Source organism: Pogona vitticeps, chromosome 2, assembly GCF_051106095.1.
Source record: "Pogona vitticeps strain Pit_001003342236 chromosome 2, PviZW2.1, whole genome shotgun sequence".
Taxonomy (NCBI): Eukaryota; Metazoa; Chordata; class Lepidosauria; order Squamata; family Agamidae; genus Pogona; species Pogona vitticeps.
This window is the reverse complement of record NC_135784.1, coordinates 89,458,954-89,480,042: the sequence shown is the minus strand read 5'-3', so window position 1 is coordinate 89,480,042 and position 21,089 is coordinate 89,458,954. Positions and strand designations below refer to the sequence as shown.

The following is a 21,089-nucleotide window of genomic DNA, read 5'->3' as shown; positions in this document are numbered from 1 at the left end:
AAGAAGCCATTGGAAATGCTGTGCTAGATCCAGATGTGGTGGATTAATGGGTATGAGTCTTCTTGGGCAGAAGGACCTAGCTAGGCAGAAATGGATGGATGGATCTTGGAGCCAAGTTATTATGTTGGGCTTTTATGTTCTCCATATAAGTTCCTAAGTGGAAAACTTGTGTAAATGTAGTTGTAATCACCCAAGATAAACTTAATGCAAATGCTCCCATAATTCCTTGCATAACTGTGTCATACAAAGTAGAAAGTGTTTGTTGTAATAGTAATGAGAGCTTTAGTTTCGGGTCATGGCAGAGTGCCACACCATTCAGCACCAGGGTTTGGACAGCCAATCAGACAGTCTTAGATTCTGTAAATAAATGGGATGAAGAATGGCTGCAAAACTTGAGATTCTCTCAAACATTAGGTTATGTTTGCATATCCTTCTTGAAACAAATGGAACAATAGGCCCATCCCAAGACAACAGCAGTGGAACAATGAGTCCCTTAGGGTTTTTTTTTAACACCTTTTATCTTTCTTCCTCCTGCTTCAGTCCCAGGAAGAAGTGTGCGATTTGCTGCATGCTGCTCCCTTCCAAAATATTTTGCCCAGGGTCTACATCAAAGGTAAGGTGTGAATAGATGGATAGATGTCAGTAATTACTCCTAGGGATGTGTTGTAGAGATACTTGTGACCAATAGGTTTTAGAGGTTCTTAGGAGTAGTCTGCTGTTCATTGGATTTAGTTTCCTAGTGATCCTGTGGAGCAAACTACATGAAAGATTATTTCTCACAGTGCTGTCAGCAAAAGAAAGATGGCTAATCTTAAAACAAGGTTGTTTATCCAGTCTGCAGGTGTCATAGCTGTAACCATAGTCCCTTCTTCACAATGCATTACTTTGCTTCTGTTCTGTCACACAAGTCCCAGAGTTGGATAATTGTTGGGAGGTGACTCTGAAATGCTGGATTTTTTTTATTTTTGCTTTCTCATTTCACTGTTTGCTGCTCGCTTAACAGAAGGAGAACGCTTGGAGGTGCGCATGAAGCGTCTCGAAGCCAAATATGCCCCACTTCACCTGGTTCCCTTAATAGAGAGGCTGGGAACACCTCAGGTAAGGATGCTATTGAATCCCACTTTGTTTGGGTGATCCAAATTTTCACCACAAGACACACATGAAAGTTTATGCACACAAAAATGATTTCCCCAAATTTCAGTTCTACATGCTGTCATTTTTCATGTACCTCAAATTATCAAGTATATTAAGTAAGGCTATGTGTGGTATGTTTCCAACAGTATCCTCTGTATTGCCTACTGGTTACTTAAGGCAAATATCAAAGGAATCATTGTGTTTATTACTGTCACGATCCTGTCTTTGGAGTATTTGATACTTTTTTAAAGATATTTTTTTACATTGGAAGAAGTTGAGCTAAGAGATGAGCAGGTGCTCCTCTTTCTGTGCTGCCACATAAACACAAATAGGACAATCATGATTAAAATTCTCCTTATTTAAGTCATTTCAGTAACTCACACATGCCATCTGGTATCGTACTCTGTGGCATGTTTTCCGCCCCTCACTGATGGCCCCCAATGGTAACTTATATGTGCATTTACTGCAGGAATTTTGGTAAACAAGCTGAGATTTTTTCTCTGCCTTCATTATATAGCACAGGCCAAATTGGTTTTTTGAGAGTTTAAGCTGTCTTCCTCCTCCCTTCTCTCTTTTCTTGTAAAGCTCGGAGGGAGAATAAACTAGGATTACAGTCCTGTGATTCCTGGTTAGTTGTTATATAGGAAACAGGAACTATGATTTAAGAAAAGCTCTGAGCGTTATTCAGGGAGTACTGTATCCTACCCAACAACAACATGTAGAGAACAACAATCCCCAATGAAGAGCTTCCTGCACACATGGGCACTCTCCATGGAATTACAAAGGCTGTTTCTCTAGCTATAATAATCCTCCCTCCTCACACATTTACTTAAAGCTGTTTAGATTGCCTGAATAGAGCTCCAGCTAATTATAGAAGAGCTAAGTAATCTAGGATTTGCAGTTGGTCTCTTTGAGTGGAGTTGTTTTGAGACATAATGACAAGTCAGAAATTATGAAAAAAGGAATCCTGCTGATTCTTCTGCTCAGTTGTATAGCTGTTCAGTTGTACCTCAGTTTACAAATGCCTTGGTTAATGTAGTTTTCAGTTTACGAAAGAAAATCTATTGAAAATAATGCTTCGGTTTACATAATTTTTTTCGCAATACGAAGCAAGTTTCCCTAGGACGCATTGCGCCTGGGAGGTTTATAGCATTCCTATGGGAAACCATGTTTCGGTTTGCGAATTTTTCGCAATATGAAACATCCCGGAGAACGCATTCAATTCGTACACTGAGGTACCACTATATTGCTAGCTAGTGTGCACTCTGATAAGGATCTGCAACCAATGCTGGTTATAAGGACCACTAAAGTATATTCAGGTTTCCTCTGCAATACATGTTTCAATTCTTGCTTTCATTTCTCTTCTCTCTGTCTCCCTGTGTCACACACAAAATATACACATAATATTTCGGAGATAATATTTCGGAGATATTTGGGGACGTGGTGGCGCTGTGGGCTAAACCGCAGAAGCCTGTGCTGCAGGGTCAGAAGACCAAGCAGTCGTAAGATCGAATCCACGCGACGGAGTGAGCGCCCGTTGCTTGTCCCAGCTCCCGCCAACCTAGCGGTTCAAAAGCATGCAAATGCGAGTAGATAAATAGGTACCATCTCGGTGGGAAGGTAAACAGCGTTCCGTGTCTAAATCACACTGGCCATGTGACCACGGAAAGATTGTCTTCGGACAAACGCTGGCTCTATGGCTTGAAGAGCGGGATGAGCGCCGCCCCCTAGAGTCGGACATGACTGGACAAAAATTGTCAAGGGGAACCTTTACCTTTTTTTAAGTTTAAGACTAATAGGTGTGAACTGGGTTGAAGGTAAGGTAAAGGTTCCCCTTGACATTTTAGTCAGTCATGTTCGACTCTAAGGGGCAGTGCTCATCCCCGTTTCTAAGCCGTAGAGCCAGCGTTTGTCCGAAGACAGTTTCCATTGTCACGTGGCTATACACGGAACGCGGGGTTGAACTGTCCATTATATCTTGAGACAGAAGGGACTTCGCTGCAGATCAAATAGATCTGAATTCCTACCAAATTGTTTCCACAGCAGCAGCTCATCTTGAATTTTATTTTGTTGAAGATGAGATAGTGCAAGCTAAGGTTGCTCTATGATTATTTAAAAGCGTTTCTCTCTTCAAACATCAAAGAAATTATTTGGCATATTCATCTGTGTGCTTGTATGCATTTTTATACATGCCACCTGTCTGTGATCCATACTCTTAAGTTTCTTTGGCCTTCTTCTTACATTGTAATGAGCTGCATCCATAACAGAGATTAGACAGCATAACACAACCTGAGCAAATCTGAGGATTTCTGCCATGCTGGGTTTGCTAGACCAATTTTTGCTGGCAAAAGTTTAACTTGGGGTCAGTGTAATGTCAGACATTGGTAATGAGAAATCCCATGTTTTACGTTTTAAATAATCAGTTATTCCACATATCTGCATAGTACACAGGGGAACTAGCACCTAATGGAGGAAAGTTTAACCAATTTGTAGTTACATTCTAGATCCCTGTGAAAATACCTCATGCCTTCCGTAATGTGTGGCCATCTTTATCCTTTATCCAGCAGAACTAATACCAGCTTTGGGATAGGAAAGCTTAACACATACAGTTTTGGCCATGTTCATCATCCTCAAAACAGGTGCTGGGAGCTGCTGATAAGTTAGCAGTAGCATCATGCAAGAGCTCCTGATCACAACCTCTTCTCATCATTGTTTATTTTAGGGAGGTGCCTCATTCCATTCCTATCAGTATTAATTTATTGAACTTCTACACTATTTGTGTGTGAGAGACAGAGTGTGAGAAATGTTTTTGAAATTAACATGGCAGCTTAGGAGTTTGAAATTAACATTCCAGCTAGGAGTTTGCCCACTTGAAATATAGTGGAGCACTAGGCACTTCTAGGTTATTCAAGCCACTGTAAGATGTTTTCTAACTAATATGCTTTAGCATTTTGATGGACTCTGAAGAGCTTGGCTTTGGAAGCTACTGTAGGCATCTAAAAGGTAAAGGTAAATGTTCCCCTTGACAATTTGTCCAGTTGGGTCCAACTCTAGGCGGTGGTGCCCATCTCTGTTTACAACCCATAGAGCTATTTTGTCCACAGACAATCCTCCATGGTCATGTGGCCAGCGTGACTAGACACAGAACACCATTTACCTTCCCACCAAGGTGGTACCTATTATCTACTCGCATTTTTGCATTTTGCATGCTTTCGAACCGCTAGGTTGGTGGGAGCTGGGACAAACGATGGGGGCTCACTCCATCACATGGATTTGATCTTAACGACTTGCAGCACAGAGGCTTCAGCGGTTTAACTCGCAGCAGCACCACGTCCCTAGACATCTAAAGATGATCCTTATTTGCAAATCCTTATGTGTAAATCAAGCAGCAATATGTTGTCTCCTCACCCTCCATAATGTGCAGCTATCTTCGTGTTTTATCCAATAGAGCTAATAGTGGCTTTGTAGCAATGCTTCCTGGGCATCTTAGTTATTCAGGACAGGAGTGACCCTCTGTCTAAAGAACAGAGAAACTGCAGAACTTAGGAAGCACTGAAGTAACATCCTTCCAGGAAGCATTGTGGCAGGAAATGAGGCCTAGAATACAGCCTCTGAGGTAGGCATTGCCCCGGGTGAGGAAAAGTATAAGTATCTGAAAATATGGGTCTATGAATTGGAACTCAAAGCATTCCGCCAGGGGAATTATTTGAAAATGCTATGAGTTGGAGTCCAAACATTCTGAATGCCTCCTACCTACTTCAGTTTTCTTTGATGGATTTTCTATTTCACTTTAGCAGTTTAAGTAGCAGTACCCTTGGCAAGATTGTTTACATTTCTAATTAAAAACTAGAAACTTCTCTGCTGTAACTAACAGTTTTAAGAGTTTTTTGGTCACCCATTTTTTAACTTCCTTTGAATACAGGAGTAATTTCCCTGGATAATATCTTTGATTTTAAACCACAGTTCTTCTACTGTGCATGTTATTTAAATTAAATAGTGGCACTATGATTGTTCTAGTGGGTTTTTTTTTTCAACTTTGTTCTAACAGTTTGTGGTTGATATCACAGTCTGTTCCTAGACGTGCTTCTGCAGACAGAATAGAACTTCCTGATTTTCTGCTTCCAATTACCGTATTTTTCGCTCCATAAGACGCACCGGACGTTAAGACGCACTTAATTTTTAAATACTGAAAATTAAAATAAAATAAAAATATATAAACAGAGCAAGTCCCACACTGGGACTGCCAAAAAAAATCACCAAAAAACAAAGCAACATAGAAACATGCATCCCATCCCAAATCTACCCTCCAAAACCCACCCAGAACATTTTTTAAAAAGTAAAAATTAAAATTATTTAATTTATTTAATATTTAAAAATTAAATACCAAAAAATGAAGTAAAAATAAATAAACAGAGCAGGTCCCATGCTGGGACTGCAAAAAAATCACCAAAACACAAAGCAACATAGAAACATACTCCCAGCCCAAATCTACCCTCCAATTCCCACGCAGAACATTTTTTAAAAAAGTAAAAAGCAGCAACTAATTTTTAAATACCAAAAAATAAAGTAAAAATAAATAAACAGAGCAAGTCCCATGCTGGGACTGCAAAAAAATCACCAAAACACAAAGCAACATAGAAACATACTCCCAGCCCAAATCTACCCTCCAATTCCCACGCAGAACATTTTTTAAAAAAAGTAAAAAGCAGCAACTAATTTTTAAATACCAAAAAATAAAGTAAAAATAAATAAACAGAGCAAGTCCCATGCTGGGACTGCAAAAAAATCACCAAAACACAAAGCAACATAGAAACATACCCCCAGCCCAAATCTACCCTCCAAAACCCACCCAGAACATTTTTAAAAAAGTAAAAAGCAGCAACTAATGTTTAAATACCAAAAAATAAAGTAAAAATAAATAAACAGAGCAGGTCCCATGCTGGGACTGCAAAAAAATCACCAAAACACAAAGCAACATAGAAACATACTCCCAGCCCAAATCTACCCTCCAATTCCCACGCAGAACATTTTTTAAAAAGTAAAAAGCAGCAACTAATTTTTAAATACCAAAAAATAAAGTAAAAATAAATAAACAGAGCAGGTCCCATGCTGGGACTGCAAAAAAATCACCAAAACACAAAGCAACATAGAAACATACTCCCAGCCCAAATCTACCCTCCAATTCCCACGCAGAACATTTTTTAAAAAAGTAAAAAGCAGCAACTAATTTTTAAATACCAAAAAATAAAGTAAAAATAAATAAACAGAGCAGGTCCCATGCTGGGACTGCAAAAAAATCACCAAAACACAAAGCAACATAGAAACATACTCCCAGCCCAAATCTACCCTCCAATTCCCACGCAGAACATTTTTTAAAAAAGTAAAAAGCAGCAACTAATTTTTAAATACCAAAAAATAAAGTAAAAATAAATAAACAGAGCAGGTCCCATGCTGGGACTGCAAAAAAATCACCAAAACACAAAGCAACATAGAAACACACTCCCAGCCCAAATCTACCCTCCAATTCCCACGCAGAACATTTTTTAAAAAGTAAAAAGCAGCACCTTACCGGTCAAAAGCCTCCTGGAGGTCCTCAGAAGCCAGCAATGGTGGTGGTGGGGGACTCCCCACGGGGCCTGCTGAGGCCTCCAGAGGCCTGGGAAGCCAGCGATGGTGGCTGGGAGAGGCCCCCATGGGGCCTGCTGAGGCCTCCGGAGGCCTGGGAAGCCAGCAAAGGTGGCGGGGGGGAGGCACCCACGGGGCCTGCTGAGGCCTCCGGAGGCCTGTGGAGCCAGCGATGGTCGCTGGGGGAGGCCCCCGCGGGGCCTGCTGAGGCCTCCGGAGGCCTGTGGAGCCAGCGATGGTCGCTGGGGGAGGCCCCCGCGGGGCCTGCTGAGGCCTCCGGAGGCCTGGGGAGCCAGCGATGGTCGCTGGGGGAGGCCCCCGCGGGGCCTGCTGAGGCCTCCGGAGGCCTGGGCAGCCAGCGATGGTCGCTGGGGGAGGCCCCCGCGGGCCTGCTGAGGCCTCCGGAGGCCTGTGGAGCCAGCGATGGTCGCTGGGGGAGGCCCCCGCGGGGCCTGCTGAGGCCTCCGGAGGCCTGGGCAGCCAGCGATGGTCGCTGGGGGAGGCCCCCGCGGGGCCTGCTGAGGCCTCCGGAGGCCTGGGCAGCCAGCGATGGTCGCTGGGGGAGGCCCCCGCGGGCCTGCTGAGGCCTCCGGAGGCCTGTGGAGCCAGCGATGGTCGCTGGGGGAGGCCCCCGCGGGGCCTGCTGAGGCCTCCGGAGGCCTGGGCAGCCAGCGATGGTCGCTGGGGGAGGCCCCCGCGGGGCCTGCTGAGGCCTCCGGAGGCCTGTGGAGCCAGCGATGGTCGCTGGGGGAGGCCCCCGCGGGGCCTGCTGAGGCCTCCGGAGGCCTGGGGAGCCAGCGATGGTCGCTGGGGGAGGCCCCCGCGGGGCCTGCTGAGGCCTCCGGAGGCCTGGGGAGCCAGCGATGGTCGCTGGGGGAGGCCCCCGCGGGGCCTGCTGAGGCCTCCGGAGGCCTGGGCAGCCAGCGATGGTGGCATGGAGGGGACAGTATTCGCTCCATAAGACGCACGCACGTTTCCCACCAGTTTTTCTGGGAGAGAAAGTGCGTCTTATGGTGCAAAAAATACGGTATATTGATTTGACTCTGATGTCCATGTATACATGCACACTGATAAGTGTGATAAGTGTGTGATAAGTTTTCTCTTGAACATGTGCATGGGAGCTTTTGATTTCTTCTTCTTTAGCATCTGTAGCTGGAGCGTAGACCTGAATTGATGATTATGTTGATAGGTTTAATCTTCTTTGGTTAGACATTCATCGTCGTTTAGTCGTTTAGTCGTGTCTGACTCTTCGTGACCCCATGGACCAGACAGAGCATGCCAGGCCCTCCTGTCTTCCACTGCCTCCCAGAGTTCTGTCAATTTCATGTTGGTTGCTTCGCAGACACTGTCCAGCCATCTCATCCTCTGTCGTCCCCTTCTCTTGCCGTCATACTTTCCTAACATCAAGGTCTTTTCCAAGGAGTCTTCTCTTCTCATGAGATGGCCAAAGTACTGACAATATACAAGGCTGTATATTGTCTCCCTGTTTATTTAACTTACATGTAAAGCAAGGCAAAGTGTGCTACTTATATACCGCCCCATACCACTTCAAGCACTCTCTGGGCAGTTTACAAGTTAATTATGCAGGCTACACATTGCCCCCCCCCCAGCGAGCTGGGTACTCATTTTACCAACCTCGTAAGGACAGAAGGCTGAGTCAACCTTGAGCTGCTACCTGGGATAGAACCCCAGGTCGTGAGCACAGTTTTGGCTGCAGTATAGCAGTTTAACCACTGTGCCACGAGGCTCTTCATGCAATACATCATGCGAAAGGCTGGACTGAAGGAATCCCAAGCCGGAATTAAGATTGCCAGAAGAAATATCAACAGCCTCCGATATGCAGATGATATCACTCTGATGGCAAAAAGTGAGGTGGAATTAAAGAATCTCTTAATGAGGGTGAAAAAGGAGAGCACAAAAAATGGTCTGCAGCTCAACATCAAAAAAACTAAGATCATGGCCACTGGTCCCATCACCTCCTGGCAAATAGAAGAGGAAGACATGGAGGCAGTGACAGATTTTGCCTTCTTGGGCTTCATGATCACTGCAGATGGTTACAGCAGCCACAAAATTAAAAGACGCCTGCTTCTTGGGAGGAAAGTGATGACAAACCTAGAGAGCATCTTAAAAAGCAGAGACATCACCTTGCCAACAAAAGTCCGAATAGTCAAAGCTATGGTTTTACCACTAGCTATGTATGGAAGTGAGACCTGGACCATAAAGAAGGCTAACTGCCAAAAAATTGATGCTTTTGAATTGTGGTTCTGGAGGGGAGCCTCTTGAGAGTCCCCTGGACTGCAAAGAGAACAAACCTATCTATTTTGAAGGAAATCAACTATGAGCGCTCACTGGAAGAACAGATCCTGAAGCTGAGGCTCCAATACTTTGGCCATCTCGTAAGAAGAGAAGATTCCCTGGAAAAGACCCTGATGTTGGGAAAGTGTGAAGGCAAGAGGAGAAGGGAACGACAGAGGATGAGATGGTTGAACAGTGTCACCGAAGCTAGCAGCATGAATTTGACCCGACTCCGGGAGGCAGTGGAAGACAGGGCCTGGCATGCTATGGTCCATGGGGTCACAAAGAGTCAGTCACGACTTAACGATTAACAACATCAAAAAAATTGAGTGACTTCTGACCTGGAAGTCTCATTTTCCAGAACTATCTCTTATTTAACTTCAGATTGTCTCATCATAGAGTTTTCAAGGTACAAAATATTCAGAAGTATTTTATTTATTTATTTATTTATTTATTTATTTATTTATTTATTTATTTATTTATTTATTTATTTATTTATTTATTTATACCCCGCCCCTCTAGACCATATCTACTCGGGGCAGCTTACAACATAAAATAGATCTATATAAAATATATATATAATCATAAAATACAATTTCTATATTAATTAAAACAATTAATTTAAGAAAGGATACTAGGTTGGGATAAGATAAGAAAAAAGAAATGAAAAGAGTTAGCTGACTGGAGGGAAGGCCTGCCTAAATAGCCAAGTTTTTAACAGTCTTTTAAAAACACCCAGCGAGGGTGCCAGCCGAATTTCTGTTGGAAGGGTGTTCCACAGCCGAGGGGCCACTGCCGAGAAGGCCCGGTTTCTAATTTTTTCCTTCCCAGCCTCTCTCGGTGTCAGGCCCCTCAGCCATCCCTGCTGGCTACAACGGGTGGTTCGGGTAGATCTGGGTGGGAGGAGACGGTCTGCCAAATATTGAGGTCCCAAACCATTTAGGGCTTTATAAGTAATTATTAGCACTTTGAAGTCGACGTGGAAACGGATGGGCAACCAATGCAAAGCAGCCAGGGTGGGGGAGATGTGTTGGTGTTTTCTCACCCCACTCAGTAGCCTGCCTGCCGCATTCTGGACCATCTGTAATTTCCGCATCAGCCTCAAAGGCAGCCCCTCTTGCTGCCATCTGTGCATTACTAACAAGGGTCAGCTTTGGTGCTATTGTGCTTCCAGCCTTTCTCCACCCCCATCTCTATTGGAAATATCAGGTTTCTTCTGCTGATGTGACTGTTAATTCTTGAAGAGGATGAATCCCTCTTAGTCTTTGAGATTCCTTCTTTGAGCAGGGGGCTGGACTTGATGATTCCAGCTCTATGATTCCATAATAATCTTTAAAAGTCTCTAGACCTATATCGAAGTCTGACTTCTTTATGCTTTTGATCTCAGCTTCTGAGACATAATTAAACCCCTTGTCCTGTTAAGGTATCCACCTGAGAGGACATCGCTAAGGTTAGCTTCTAGGGAAAAAAAGTGTCAGTGTGTGAAACTGCGCTAATTCTGTTGTATATTAGAAAAAAATAAGAGATTTCCCGAACCTAGGAAATCCGAATCCCTTTTGCATTTAATAGAAATCATAGAAATAATTTCCTCTTAGTTGAATATTAATTTCTTTCTTATCCATGAAAATGTCCTAACTGAATATCTTAGATAACAGCAGTACGTCTTGTATCAATACTTACTGAGTGAAATAGGTTTTGGTTCTGATGAAGCTGCATGCTAAGTTCACATCTTTGAAAATATCTGGAAACTTTGGGAAACTGCTGATATTACACAGTGGTGGAGCATGCTTTTAAATTGCAGGAGGACGGTTGTGACCAACAAGAATAAGCTAAAATTAGTAAATGTCAGCTTTCTAGGGATGTCATGGTAAACAAACGTGAATCTGCTTATGCACATAAACCTAAAACAGCATTTGCTACTCATTTAATTTCCTATATTCCCCAGTAGGAAAGGCCATGAGGTGAAGAAAGACACATGATGATTAGAGGCTTTGTTACTCAAATAGGATTCTTCTGCAAGCCGAGGGCTCCCTGCTTACTGTAGTATTGTGAACAGTTTTGTGCACACTTTCCCACTGCACATTCAAAAGCTGTCTCTAGCAGTGAATGGTATAGGTGGTCCGTAAACGAAGAAGAGAAAAGAGGTGCGCGCACACACACACACAAACCAAGAGCCATCTCTAGTGAATGGGAAAGCCTTGAAGCAAGTAGAAGCCGTATTTTGTTGCAGTGAAGTCATATAAACTGACACAATTGGCCCAAAGCACTGCAATGTATTTGGACACTAGAGGAGGCCAATTCGGGCAGGGAGGGAGTTGTATCTCTTGGATCAGGCTTAGGGAACATAAGGGACATGTTATCTACCCTGTTCTCCAAGGAAATTATATCTCCATCTGTTGTAAGCTGCTACAGGTGTGCCGTCACTTGAGGGAATGAGTGGTAAAATAAAGGGAAGAAGCGAAGTTCCACAGACAATAAAAGGAGTGAGCAAGTTCATTGTGACAGACTTCCACTCCCTTTTAAGCCTTTGGCTTCCTGAAGAGGTGCCTTGACAGGCTTTTCATTGGGCAATAAGAGTTGCGTTAGAATATCCTAGGAGATGCCAGAGGGATTTTTCCCTGCTTTCTGAATTGATATTTGGGAATAGTAGTATGTTAATACAGTGTTGTGTTGTTGTTTTTAAGTTTTCAAAGATGTTGCCAGGCAGGACAGATGCTAATATTTTTATTTCAGTTTAAGGATTAGTAGCCTACATAAACACTGGAAAATTCTGCAGACAGGAGTTTCTCTCATGTCTATAGAATCTTCCAGTTTTGTCCTGTGAAGCATATAAAAAAATGATCAAAGCCTTTATTGTTTTCCATACCAAGAAACTAGGAGTAAAACCATACAATTTTCTGCACTGGACTTTCAGCTTTAGTTCACCACTATGGAATAACAGACGACTCTGCAGAGGCTTTCTGATTGTAAAGATATTGGAAGTATAATTATATTTTTAAGACTGGTTTCACCTATGCTCTTGCATATATCCTGATCGACTATAAAGCAATAAAATATTCAGTTGGAGTGGCTTCCACTGATTTGGGTTTTGCAGCATCTTTTGCAAAATAAGTGAGTCAGATCCAATTTGCTCCTTTTTTTGTTGGGTTGTAACAATTGTATCAAAATTTAGGCCTGAAAGGCTTAGCTGTGCATTGGCTGAAATGCCTTCACTTCTTCCCCACGCTGCCCTATCTCATTCTGCCATCCTGCCTTCCATATCTGTGCTGAGTATTTGTATTATCATCACCTTGTGTTTTACATCAGATGAAAGTTTACAATGTTTGAATATAGTTCTCCTGGCAGTAGTCCCTGGTAATAACCATTCATTTCGTGCAAAAAGAAGCATGTCCTTTCTGCCTCATATTGATAGATGTGGAGTTTCCTAGGATTAAGTGTTGCAAACTCATTCCTAGGATTGAGGTAGATGGAAGAACCAAACCTTTTCAGACATTTCCTCTTCTCGGAGTCCAGCTTTTCAGACTATAACTCAACAACTGGAGAAAAACTCTTGACATTTCTAGGCAATTATTCTATCTACCCAGTTTTGCATCATTCAATCCTAGAAAAAAAAATTTGAATCTTTCTAATCAGCAGAATAGGAAGCATACATGGAACTTATTCATGTACCTTTTTTAAATCGTGTGACTTTAAAAATTTTGTATTCCCGATTAACAAATATAAGCTTTCACCTTCAACAACTGTTTGTGAAAGTATGGCCCTTCAGATGTTGGGTTGCAATTGCCAGAATCCTTTACTTTTGGCTATGTTTGCTAGAGCTGGTGGGGCATTTCCACCTTGTTGCTGTAGCTCCACACATCCTGAGGACTTCATGCTCCTCACCCCTATATTAGATTGACCTAAAGAGCAGATACTAAATAAAATTAACATGGATGGGCAGATTTGGATGGACAATTCACAATAACCAGGTAACTTCCTAACAATCAGGCGTGCGAAAGACATTGGCATATGTAAATTAAACTGTGTGTCAGTTCATCTGTTGCTACAAAAGCTGCAGTAACAAAGCACTGCTTCAGAGTTGTTCTCCACAGCCGGCAATGAGGTATACAGAATAATACAGTGTGCAGGAAATCGTGGAAGGTTTTTTTCTTTTAAAATCTTGATAGAAAAGCAGATTTAGCTTCCCTCTTTCAACATATTGTTGCATTCCATAGATGTTGTTCAAGTAGTGGACACTTGGATAAATAATGGTGCATTTGTCAACCACTTCCTTAATATAAGTAACACAGCCTTTTTGTGTTCTCAGGTACCAACTTGGATTTCTTTTTTTTTTTTTTCCTTTTTCTTTCTTTTTTCATCAGGGGCAAGGTAACTCCTTACAAAACACTAGTTTAGGATGCAAAGATCAGCATGGAAATTCCAGAAGGAAGTGGTATCTTACATCTTCTTTTATTATTTGGCTTCTCTTCCCTCTTCAGCAAATAGCTATTGCCCGTGAAGGAGACTTACTGACCAAGGAGAGGTTGTGCTGCGGCTTGTCCATGTTTGAAGTTATTCTAACTCGCATTCGAAGCTACCTCCAGGACCCCATCTGGCGTGGGCCTCCCCCAACCAATGGCGTCATGCACGTGGATGAATGTGTTGAGTTCCACCGACTCTGGAGCGCCATGCAGTTTGTCTATTGCATCCCTGTGGGAACAAACGAATTTACTGCTGAGTGAGTAAGCCTCCGCTGTATTATACTGAGTATCTCTTTCGCACAGGAGTGGGCTATTAATTTCTATGGGGGGGCCACATGAAAAATCTGAACTGTGTTCAGGGGCCGAACCAACTTTACTTAAAAATAAAAGTTAAGCAACTGATCAACTTTAGACAAAAAGCTATAAATGGTTTTGATGTTCAACTTGTTCAGTGAGGGAAATCCAGTCTGTCTTGGGCTTGAACAAGTGGGCTTGAACACCGGACTGTAGTGACAACCAGCGGGCCGGACAGGAGTGGCTCATGGGCCATATGTGGCCCTCGGGCCGCACTTTGCCCAAGTCTGTTTTAGCATATAGTAATTTTTTTTACCACAGCCATTAAGACTGATGAAGAGCTAAAAGTACTTCCTTACTCAAGATACAGTTCTTTATGAGCACCTGGACCCTGTGTCTCTAAAGGCCAGTCTTGGATCTAACTGTTGGATTGGAAATGTAGTCTAGGATTCCCTAGCTATATCCTCTGAACAACTCTCGCCTATTGAGTCTTGACTGCAAGTAGGCATTGGATTTTAAAAACGCTTGTTTCACAGTTCATATACTAATATACTCACATTAACCACTCTCCAAATAATTTCTGCCATGTTAATTTTTTTCACTTAGGCAATGCTTTGGAGATGGTTTGAACTGGGCTGGCTGCTCAGTCATAGTTCTCCTGGGGCAGCAACGTCGGTTTGATCTCTTTGACTTCTGTTACCACTTGCTGAAGGTGCAAAGGCAAGATGGGAAGGATGAAATCATAAAGAATGTGGTAAGTCTGAGAGTGACCTGTCCAGCTGTCTTAGCCTAGTGTTGTCAACTTTATCTGACACTAGCTTTCTCTGCACTTGGGCCACGAGCTTTTACATTTACATCACCAAATAACTGAAATGAAACATAGGAAACTGACTCGCATCAAGTCAGTATTTTTCTAGCTCAGTACGTCTGTGCCAAGTTGAGCAAGTTCTTTGGGTCTATGAAGCATTTTTCTGTATCATTCATTCAATAAATTTTTATGCTGCCCCTTAGTGCACCTGAATTTTCTACGAGGATAGTGGGAGGTAAACTTTGATCTATAGCTAAATCACTGCATGTGGGGGCTTTCAGTGATTCTCATTTGGATGTGAATGTTTTTAAAAAATTAAAAAAACAAAAATTGGTGTCAGCAAGGGCTGAGGCTCTGTGAAGACAATCTGTGTGTCATGTAATTCCCACCCATAGTCTACATTAACTAGATTATTGTTAGCATTTACATAGTAAGAAATAGTCAGGTAATCAGAGGGTAACAAAAGCATTTCTCATTGTGTGAAGCTAGGAAGGAAATGTAGCATACAGTATATTGAGGCTTGTCTACATGTTTTTTAAAATGGGCTTATATGAGCTAAATAAGATTGCTTGCAGTTGGGTAGAGGTACGATATCCAACATTCTATTTGGAGCAATCGTCGCATCCAAATGACATATTGAAACTCAAGTGGCCCTATTTGGTCTGTCTCCTTCCAGTGGAAATTTCCTATATCACAAAGTGGCTTAATAAGAGAGCCAGTTCAGGATATTGTTAAACACTTCCTTTGCTCCTCAGCAAAGTACAAGAAGAAGAAAAAAAGGACTGTGTTAGGGCATAAAAATGCACTGAATCAATTGTTTTAATGTAAAATAAAAATATTTTTTTTGCCTCCTTTTAAGGGGCTTGTCAAGAAACGGCTCACAGCCAAATCAGCTTTGGTGGATTTGGCTGTGGGTAGTTTCTCAACTGCCCTTCTAAGACAATGGGAAGAAGAAGAGGAAATTTAAATAAATGATGCAGCTTGTTTTCACTGCTCTAACAGAGTGTAATTTTTCCCACTTCTTCTGCCCCTCCATGGAGGAGCAGAGGAAATGTTTAATTTGCTAATATCCTGAAGTGGCTTTCTTATTAAGCCACTTCAATATATCATAAATTCACATTGGAAGAAGCCCTGGTAAGCCAGAAGGCACAATTTTGGTTCATTTCCAGTGATCACACGCTCTCAAAATGAACAAAACTGGATAAATTCTACCTGCACTAAAAAAGTAGAAGCCCCACGGGACAGAAAGGTACAAGTAGGATTTCTCTGGGGCAGTGCTGGTACACTCCAGCAAAGGACATCATCTGATCACCATCTTTAGAAATAAACAAGCTTACCCATGTAGTCAGCCTTTGAATTTCTTCAGCTGTCTTTGTGGCATTTGAGAGTAGCAAACTAGCTGTAGAAACAGAAGTCACTCACTTCATCTTCCTTTGCTTATCTTTTCATTTTCAGCCACTTAAGAAGATGGCTGACAGGATAAGGAAGTACCAGATTCTGAACAATGAGATTTTTGCCATCCTGAACAAATATATGAAGTCAGTGGAAACAGACAGCTCTACAGTGGAGCATGTGCGTTGCTTCCAGCCCCCCATCCACCAGTCCTTGGCCACCACCTGTTAAGTAGTCAGTGATGGAAATCCAATGTGAGTACTTGAGTTTCTCCATCTGAAACTAATGAAGAAGAGGAGACTGGACTCCAGCAAAGATCTGGAAGGGAAAACCCGTGAATGCAGATCTGACCATGCAGACTTCAATGGACCCAGTAGATAAACATGCATTTTCCTTGAAGGCCCAGTTTGAATGCATGTCCTTCTTTATCTTTCTGGTTGTTTTTACCCATATCTTTGAAAACGTGGCAAAAAAGAACAGAATGTGGTTTCTCTTCTTTGGCTTCTTCCACTTTCATGATGGCCCCAGAACCACCCAGTCAATTACAAAACTATATGATTTTTAAAACCATCATTGTTTGGAGGGTTCTAGCTAAAGCAGGAAGGATTTCAAAGTCAGGGTGGCCTGTGGTCCAAGTAGAAGGGGGTACCTCACCCAGAAATGATGGGGAGAGGAGCTCCCTGTGTGGACCACAAGCTGCCTGTGTTCAAAGTGATGTTAGTCTTCCATTCAGTGCATGATGAGAATAGAACAACAGTCCTGCTTGATATAAAATGCTGATTTCATGATATGAGCACTCAAAATATGTTTTTCCTATTATGGGCACAAGGGACCCCACTGATTGACTCAAACATAGAAAAGCATATTCTTGTAGCATCTAAACAGAATATAATTGTCCATCTAGGGTTAGCAGATTCTTATCATTGCCATTTCCCTTTCTAACATTCTAGAATTATTTAATCTAGCCAGATCAAACTCTTGATGACTGGGAGGTTTGTTAAGCAGTGAGATTTTGACAAATCTGAGTCTTCTCAAGTTTTGCATCAACTGTCATTACTGTTGTGGCCCCCCAGAATCACACATATGAAAATACCTTTACTTGGAACCAGGTTTTCTTCAATGTAATTTCACCTGAGCATGAGCTTTACTGATGTTAATGTACAGTATCAGTAAATGGAGTTAATGTATTAGGTGTCTTGAGAAAGAGGCAGAGATTGCCATAGTCCTGATTCTTGATGAAGCTATATAGTCTAAACACAATAAATTATTTTATAAATATGAATAATATTGTGTTTAGCTCAGCTTCCTTTTTCTTCTTTAGACTACTTCTTCAGTAGACTAAGCAAACCAAATAGCACATTTCTATAGTCTGGGAAAGTGTATGGTTTTTGGTAATTAGTTCAGGACTACATAATAAAACTTTGAAAACCAAATGAAACTATATCAAAAATGCACTCAGTGTGACATTTGGTCCTTGTTCTATAGCAGGCAGCAGGTGATGTTCTCTGAGTATTTATGGTTCCAGACGTCTCCCTAGCATAACTCAATGGAACAGGTTAAAAAAGGGTAAACATAAGAACACAGAATCATGAGTCCAAATGGGATTCAAATTTCCTGCTTCTGGAATCCTATATATCACATTAGATCTGCTGCCAGTATCACTAAGGTACCCCAAAGATTAGCCCCATATAGAGTACTCCCTATAGCACAAGAATGTGCTGCTCATGGGAGACAGAAACAGGTAAAGTAAGCCCACATCAGATGCATGTAGAATAAGATGAGAGCTTGGAGAAGCAAGACAATGTATTTCCAGCATAGGATCCAGGCAGCAAGGGTACAGAGACATGGGGCTAATGAACTAGTTATTCCAAAGTCTGGTGGGACACTTTCTGACAATAAATGTGGGGTTTAGCACAGGTTTATCCAGCCCAGTTACCCACGTGTATCCTGTATAAAAGGAAACTGAATGACTTTAAGTATGTAAATAATTTATCTCTGAATCTTTATGAAGTGGGGTTTCTGAATAAAATTAATCAAGCAAGTGATCTCCATGCCTTTCCAGGAAAAAATCTTTTACCAGGCAGTGACCATTTTATTATCCTGATTCGCTCTATAAGGTTTCAAAACTAGCATTAAGGAACTACTGAAATCTCAACTAGTTTTCCTTGTTAAATATTAAAGTCAAAGGGCACAAGGCATAAATCCACAATAAAATGAATGGGAACACTACCAAAGCAGAGCCCTGTTCCTTTCATAAAGCTTTGTCAGAAGAAAATCCTGGTGAAAAACCATGCCCAATACTGCGTAAAAGTAATTTGTGTTTGAGTTCTGTGTTGAAATATTACCCAAATTTTTACTTGTTAAAAATGAAAGTCTGCTCTCTTCCAATTCCAATGCATTTTAGACTTGCCATTCCTTAGCCTTCCCTTGGCTAAGATAGTTTCTCTCCGCTTTAGATCTGAGGTGTATTGATATGGGCCTTTCCACTTTTATCTCAGCATAAATACAAACACTTAATAGTTCATGTCAGATCCCTCGTCATTATAAATTCAGGGATTATGGCCTCTCTTTTTTCACACTTGAGAAAGTACATGAATCAGAAACATCTTAATGGTCTGATCCTATGCCAGGAAGAACACTCTGTCTCAAGGAACAGGGGCTGTGTTAAACTATGAACATGAACTATATTTCCTTTTGACATACAATTTGATTCCTTTCAAGACTTAACGTCTTTTTCTACAGTGACTGATGAAAATATCTTCCAGTGAGTGTATTTCCTGACAAAGCTGTTTAACCTGCAAGGCACATGTACACTGTAATATGGGAATGAAGCATGAATAGCAAATAAATAGTCTCAAAACTGTAACTCAAGTCAGAGACAGCGAGCAAGGGGCTTCGGAGCATAAATAGAAAACATGCCTCTTGTCATGTTTTCATTCTAAATCTGTATGGGAACAGTTCGAAGGGCTTGGGGCTTTTGTGGGGAACAAGTGTTCTTTGACTATTGACCACCAGCTTGGACTTGCTAAATGAAACTAAACACAAGTATTCCAGACTAAGGGTGCAACCAGACTGAGTGGTGGGGGTGGTCCATGTTGTGTTCAAAAGGACTATATCTTTGGCACAGTCTTTTGTGTCCCACCCTAGAGTGATCCTTCCATTCAGACAGGAGATACTTCTTTTCCCAGGAGAAGGGTCCACACAGCATCTTGGATCATTCCAGTTGCTCCCAAGACAAGTGTTTGCCCTACTTCCTTTCTGATTTCCCCATCCTTCTGTTATTTCTTGCATCTGTCAATCTGAAGGCTTATGAAGTTGCTTCACTTGCAGGAATGATGAGTTCTCTTTTTAAGAAACAGTTGCTTTTCCAAGCCCTTATGCCTGCATATAGTGCACAGAATATTCAGGAGAACATTCTCCCCATGGGTGGCTTTTTCTTTTGTTTTGTTTGTGACATAGCACTACATCAGTAGATCAATTTAGTTATAGTGAGAAAATGCCAATAGAGGATACGGTTTCTGTGCTCTACTTTTTACTGCCACGCCCTGCCACATATGTCACAAGCTTGTCACGTTGGGAAACACCAGCTATAGTACTATTTGGGCACAAAATAGGCAACTACATAGACTCACAGACGGAATAAACCAGAGATCTCCCAGTTCTTCAAAATAACAGCAGCCCTGGCACTGCTCCAAAAAGGAGCTGAACAGTGTTCAAGAGGGTTCAGACGGATCACTGTTGCCTGTAACTTGTGTGGTTAATGGAAAACAGACTGATCCAGAAGTGATCCAGAAAGTGAGCTACATGCTCCCCTGATTGCACCCTAAACTTCTGAATTCATCTAATACAATGATTCACAACGTTGGGTCCCAAGGTGTTCTTGGACTAAAACTTCCAGAAGCCTTTACCACTAGCTGAGCTGGCCAGGATTTCTGGGAGTTTTAGTTCAAGAACCCAATGTTGAGAACCACTGATCTAATGAAATGAAATGTTTTGCTCTACATTTCTTGCTTTTATTTTTACAGTGTATGAAATAGAGCCTATATTTTTATCACTGCTGGTCATTACCAGTAATAAGTTACTACAGCTGTACATTCTGAGCTCAGTTGGGAAAAATATGAATGCCATTCTGGGGAATGTGTTATCGGCTTACCGTGTTCAATTTTATAGTTTTTCTTCAAAAGAAAAATCAGATCAATGACTGGCATTCCTACTTTGGTTCTATGAAATTAATTTATTGAGGTATGCTTATACATCACACCATGACACATGGGTTTTCAGATATGAACTGGCGTGGCCAGTATTTGTAGGAAATCTTAAATGTTACCTGTATGGAGGTGACCTCCACAGAACAATTCTTATGGGGGGGGACTCAGGGTAAGTTTAATGTATTTCCTGGAGTTGTGAACAAAACAGTATCTATCAAACTTCAGTTTCTCTACCAACAAACATGGGCTCTGAGGTTTCTGTCCTCTGGCTTCCTTGCCTTGCCATGTTCTCCATAGAATGCCCATTATGGGATAGTTTTATGGCAACCTTCTGCTGTGAACTGCATGGTTAATTTATAAGCATATAGGGCCAGGATTTTCTCCATGCCAAAAAATATAAAATCCAAAACAGTCATTCCCAAATGAATCTGTTGAGACTACTGCTCATGGAGCAGAAGTAAATCAATCAATTGAAAGATGCCTGCAACTCCCAGTGCACTGCCCATAGAGGAGGCTGCTGATGTATCTGTGGATAGTTGTTGTGGGTTTTTTCGGGCCATTTGTTCGTATTCTGGAGGTCTTTCTTCCTAATGTTTTGCCAGTCTCTGTGGCCGGCATCTTCAGAGGACAGGAGCTAGAATTCTAGATCCTGTCCTCTGAAGTCCTATGTGCTTATAGAATTCTAAGATGCCGGCCACAGAGACTGGCAAAATGTTAGGAAGAAAAACCTTCAGAATATGGCCAAACAGCCCGAAAAACCCACAACAACTGTAGGATCCTGGCCATGAAAGCCTTTGAAAACATATCTCTGGATAGTTCAAGCTTACTCTTCCGCTGGTATTCTTCACAAGCCAAAAACCCTGATCTTGGTTC

General features: G+C 41.9%; 1 protein-coding gene across 4 annotated transcripts in view; it reads left to right on the top strand.

The window, feature by feature from the left end:
• CYFIP2 (cytoplasmic FMR1 interacting protein 2) overlaps positions 1 to 20,618 on the top strand; it is a 94,362-nt gene extending 73,744 nt beyond the window's left edge. For 3 of the 4 annotated variants that reach the window (XM_072989988.2, XM_072989986.2, XM_072989987.2), the window contains exons 27-31: positions 541 to 613; positions 1,004 to 1,098; positions 13,533 to 13,771; positions 14,415 to 14,562; positions 16,072 to 20,618. In XM_072989988.2, coding sequence (XP_072846089.1) covers positions 541 to 613; positions 1,004 to 1,098; positions 13,533 to 13,771; positions 14,415 to 14,562; positions 16,072 to 16,239 — 723 coding nt within the window. In that variant the 3' untranslated portion in view covers positions 16,240 to 20,618. The remainder of the gene's footprint in view (positions 1 to 540; positions 614 to 1,003; positions 1,099 to 13,532; positions 13,772 to 14,414; positions 14,563 to 16,071) is intronic. The other variant, XM_072989989.2, reaches the window with a different exon arrangement.
• The last annotated feature ends 471 nt before the right edge of the window (positions 20,619 to 21,089 follow it).